The sequence below is a fragment of the Bison bison genome, unplaced genomic scaffold (assembly GCF_000754665.1).
Source record: "Bison bison bison isolate TAMUID 2011002044 unplaced genomic scaffold, Bison_UMD1.0 scf7180017861046, whole genome shotgun sequence".
Lineage (NCBI taxonomy): Eukaryota > Metazoa > Chordata > Mammalia > Artiodactyla > Bovidae > Bison > Bison bison.
In genome coordinates, this window is record NW_011491618.1 from 1,154,174 (window position 1) to 1,158,544 (window position 4,371).

A 4,371-nucleotide genomic window follows, 5' to 3' on the forward strand; every position below is an offset into this window, starting at 1 on the left:
CCTCAGCTTTTCTTTTTAAGCTTTTTGGTTAGGCTGTTTTTTGCCTCAAACTGTTATCTACGGCCTCATACAACTGTCTTGTTAAAATATTTACCTGAAAATATTTTCCAAAAATACCACCTGAAAAGAGGCCTTTTACATTAGGTGGCTTCCAGTCAGGTCAAAGGCAAACCTTTCAAGTAAGGTCTTCCAGGGAACCACCAAACGTATAAAATAATGATAGTGCTTTGGAAGTGAGGCTTTGAAGGCCCTCCCAGTCCGTTCTGCTTCCTCTGGTACCAGAAGTGTGGGCTATTTTTCAAGGCATGGAGAGCAAAGGTCTGGAACAAGTGAACAGTTTCCTCATTTGTAAAGTGGGGCGACACAGATCTCATGATTGTTACAGAAATTAATTTATTTTCCTTGAATAAATGGTTCCCTGGTTTGCTGAAAGCCTGTTGGTTAAATTTCCAGAGTTCAGGAAAAGTTGATTCTGACCATTTTTTGGTCAGTTTTGTTGTCGTTACTTTTATTGGGGGATGAATTTTCAGATGTCCTTACTCCATCAGTTTTACTGATTTGCCTACAACATTGTTTAAAATCTCAGTGACCATAGGCTAATTAAATATTTGATCATGGGAGATGATTAGGGAAAAGAAAGAAAAAGAGAAAGTACAGTTCTCATAGAGGCTTTCCCAGGTGGATAGATGGAGTTTGGAAAGGTATTTCTATATTTAGTGTTCTCACAATTAAGGTTAGCGTAACAGATACTTTAATCCCTCATTTTTTTTTCCCACACAGGTTAAACACAGGCTTTAGAGTCAGAACTGAGTACAAATTCCAGTTTTGCTTACTAGGTTGATGACTTAGAACAAGTTATATAACTTCTCTGTGCCTCAGTTTCCTCATTTGTAAAATGGGGTAATAAGTTGATCATGTAAGATTACTATGAGGATTAAATGTTAAATGCCAATCACAGATGCCTAGCAACCCAAAAGATGTTAGTTGTGATAATTAGCTTTGTTATGTGTTAGCTTTATAATATTCTGATATGTTAGCTTTGTATGTTAGCTATGATATGTTAGCTTTATAATATTCTGCAAAAATATGTTAGTGATTCTTGGGTGAAGTTACCCTAAAGACAGATTTTCTTTCCTTTCTGTTTCTTCTTGGTTTTCCTTTTCTTTATTTGTTTTAAAGAACTAAGAAGAAAATCTATTCTAGTATTTTGGAATAAAACTTTGTTCCAAAAAAATTAATTTTTTCATTTTTTTTGATATATACACAAATGTTATTTATTTATTCAACAAACATTTATTAACTAGTAAATATTAGGCACTCTGTCAGGCACAGGGATAACAATGACAATATAGTGTTGTCACTGCTTTCAAATTGTTGACCACCTATGAGACTGACAAACGGGATTACATACATTGTAGCAAAGGCTGTGATCCTAGGATACACATGGGACCACGTGATGGGATGTGACTTTCACCAGTTCCTCTTGTATTTATCTCTTCTTCTTTGGCTCCAAAATCAAGGAACTGTCCTATTTTTGTCTTTAATTGGGTAGTTTAAACTATGAAGTATAAAAAAATTTTCTAGAAATGAAAAACACCTTGAATTATGGAGGACCCTAGAAATAGTATTTCTTATGGAGCAAGGGCTTCCTACCAGCATAGTCACTTCTAGGGTTTTTGACCTGAAAGGTTCTTTGGTGTATTTTTTTCTTTGCTATCCACTATTTTTCTATTTTTTCCCTCTTTTTCTCTTCTCCTTCTTACCATCTAGAGACTTGGGTAATTCCCAAAGGAATAGTGCTTTACGGATTCTGAGGGTGATTTATAGGTAAAGACAAAAAAAGATTATTTTTTTACCAAGTTCCATATGCCCTAAAAATGAATGTAAACTTTCTTGGACGTCATTGAAAATGTGGACAATTTTAATTCCATTCCATTTTTCAGAATTCTTAATCGTAATCCTTTGACAGCGGTGGAAGATTCGTATCTTTTTAAATTGCCAGCATTAAAATATTTGTGAGTATTGCAGCATTTTCATGGCCCTTGAGAAGATTTCTGCTCTTTCTTACTTTTGTTACAGGTTGAGTATTTTGGGTAAAAAGTCATACTTTAAATTTTAACTAGGTTATTGATATAAGAGTTATTGGCAAGGAAAAAAGTTAAAGAATGTGTATGAGTAAGACAGCCAGCAGAGGAAGAGAGCAGTGTTGAAGAACACACATAGATATGGAACATGGAGATGCATGTAGGAATATTATTTATCCCAGAAAGCAAAAAGGAATAAGGGGTACATTATTTAAAAAAAAAAAAGTTATCAAGAGAGGTAGATGCAATTGAAAATGAGAAGTCAGGGTAATAAAGATTTTACTGTTCAGCACCAGGGTCATTAATTTGATGATGCAAATTTAAATTTCTCCAATAAGAGTTCTCTAGAATTATCTAGGACATATCAGTCAGTTCAGTTCAGTTCAGTCACTCAGTCATGTCCGACTCTTTGCGACCCCATGAATTGCAGCACGCCAGGCCTCCCATCACCAACTCCCGGAGTTCACTCAGACTCACGTCCATCGAGTCAGTGATGGCATCCAGCCATCTCATCCTCTGTTGTTCCCTTCTCCTCCTGCCCCCAATCCCTCTCAGCATCAGAGTCTTTTCCAATGAGTTAACTCTCTTCACATGAGGTGGCCAAAGTACTGGAGTTTCAGCTTTAGCATCATTCCTTCCAAAGAAATCCCAGGGCTGATCTCCTTCAGAATGGACTGGTTGGATCTCCTTGCAGTCCAAGGGACTCTCAAGAGTCTTCTCCAACACCACAGTTCAAAAGCATCAATTCTTTGGCGCTCAGCTTTCTTCACAGTCCAACTCTCACATCCATACATGACCACTGGAAAAGCCATAGCCTTGACTAGACGGACGTTTGTTGGCAAAGTAATGTCTCTGCTTTTCAATATGCTATCTAGGTTAGTCATAACTTTTCTTCCAAGGAGTCAGATCAGATCAGTCGCTCAGTCGTGTCCAACTCTTTGCGACCCCATGAATCCCAGCACGCCAGGCCTCCCTATCCATCACCAACTCCCGGAGTTCACTCAGACTCACGTCCATCGAGTCAGTGATGGCATCCAGCCATCTCATCCTCTGTCGTCCCCTTCTCCTCCTGCCCCCAATCCCTCTCAGCATCAGAGTCTTTTCCAATGAGTTAACTCTCTTCACATGAGGTGGCCAAAGTACTGGAGTTTCAGCTTTAGCATCATTCCTTCCAAAGAAATCCCAGGGCTGATCTCCTTCAGAATGGACTGGTTGGATCTCCTTGCAGTCCAAGGGACTCTCAAGAGTCTTCTCCAACACCACAGTTCAAAAGCATCAATTCTTCAGCGCTCAGCTTTCTTCACAGTCCAACTCTCACATCCATACATGACCACAGGAAAAACCATAGCCTTGACTAGTCGGACCTTTGTTGACAAAGTAATGTCTCTGCTTTTGAATATGCTATCTAGGTTGGTCATAGCTTTCCTTCCAAGGAGTAAGCATCTTTTAATTTCATGGCTTCAGTCACCATCTGCAGTGATTTTGGAGCCCAGAAAAATAAAGTCTGACACTGTTTCCACTGTTTCCCCATCTATTTCCCATGAAGTGGTGGGACAAGATGCCATGATCTTCGTTTTCTGAATGTTGAGCTTTAAGCCAACTTTTTCACTCTGCACTTTCACTTTCATCAAGAGGCTTTTTAGTTCCTCTTCACTTTCTGCCATAAGGGTGGTGTCATCTGCATATCTGAGGTTATTGATATTTCTCCTGGCAATCTTGATTCCAGCTTGTGTTTCTTCCAGTCTAGCGTTTCTCATGATGTACTCTGCATATAAGTTAAATAAATAGGGTGACAATATACAGCCTTGATGTACTCCTTTTCCTATTTGGAACCAGTCTGTTGTTCCATGTCCAGTTCTAACTGTTGCTTCCTGACCTGCATATAGGTTTCTCAAGAGGCAGGTCAGGTGGTCTTGTATGCCCATCTTTTTCAGAATTTTCCACAGTTTATTGTGATCCACACAGTCAAAGGCTTTGGCATAGTCAATAAAGCAGAAATAGATATTTTTCTGGAACTCTCTTGCTTTTTTGATGATCCAGCAGATGTTGGCAATTTGATCTTTGCTTCCTCTGCCTTTTCTAAAACCAGCTTGAACATCTGGAAGTTCATGGTCCACGTATTGCTGAAGCCTGGCTTGGAGAATTTTGAGCATTACTTTACTAGCGTGTGAGATGAGTGCAATTGTTTGGTAGTTTGAGCACTCTTTGGCATTGCCTTTCTTTGGGATTGGAATGAAAACTGACCTTTTCCAGTCCTGTGGCCACTGCTGAGTTTTCCAAATTTGTT

At 38.9% G+C, this 4,371-nt stretch overlaps 1 protein-coding gene across 1 annotated transcript in view; it reads left to right on the forward strand.

Annotated features, from left to right (window-relative positions):
• The window catches only part of LOC104983014 (leucine-rich repeat-containing protein 37A-like), a 47,607-nt gene that overhangs the window by 25,453 nt on the left and 17,783 nt on the right, over nucleotides 1-4,371 (forward strand). Inside the window, exon 7 of the mRNA XM_010832507.1 lies at nucleotides 1,944-2,015. Coding sequence (XP_010830809.1) covers nucleotides 1,944-2,015 — 72 coding nt within the window. The remainder of the gene's footprint in view (nucleotides 1-1,943; nucleotides 2,016-4,371) is intronic.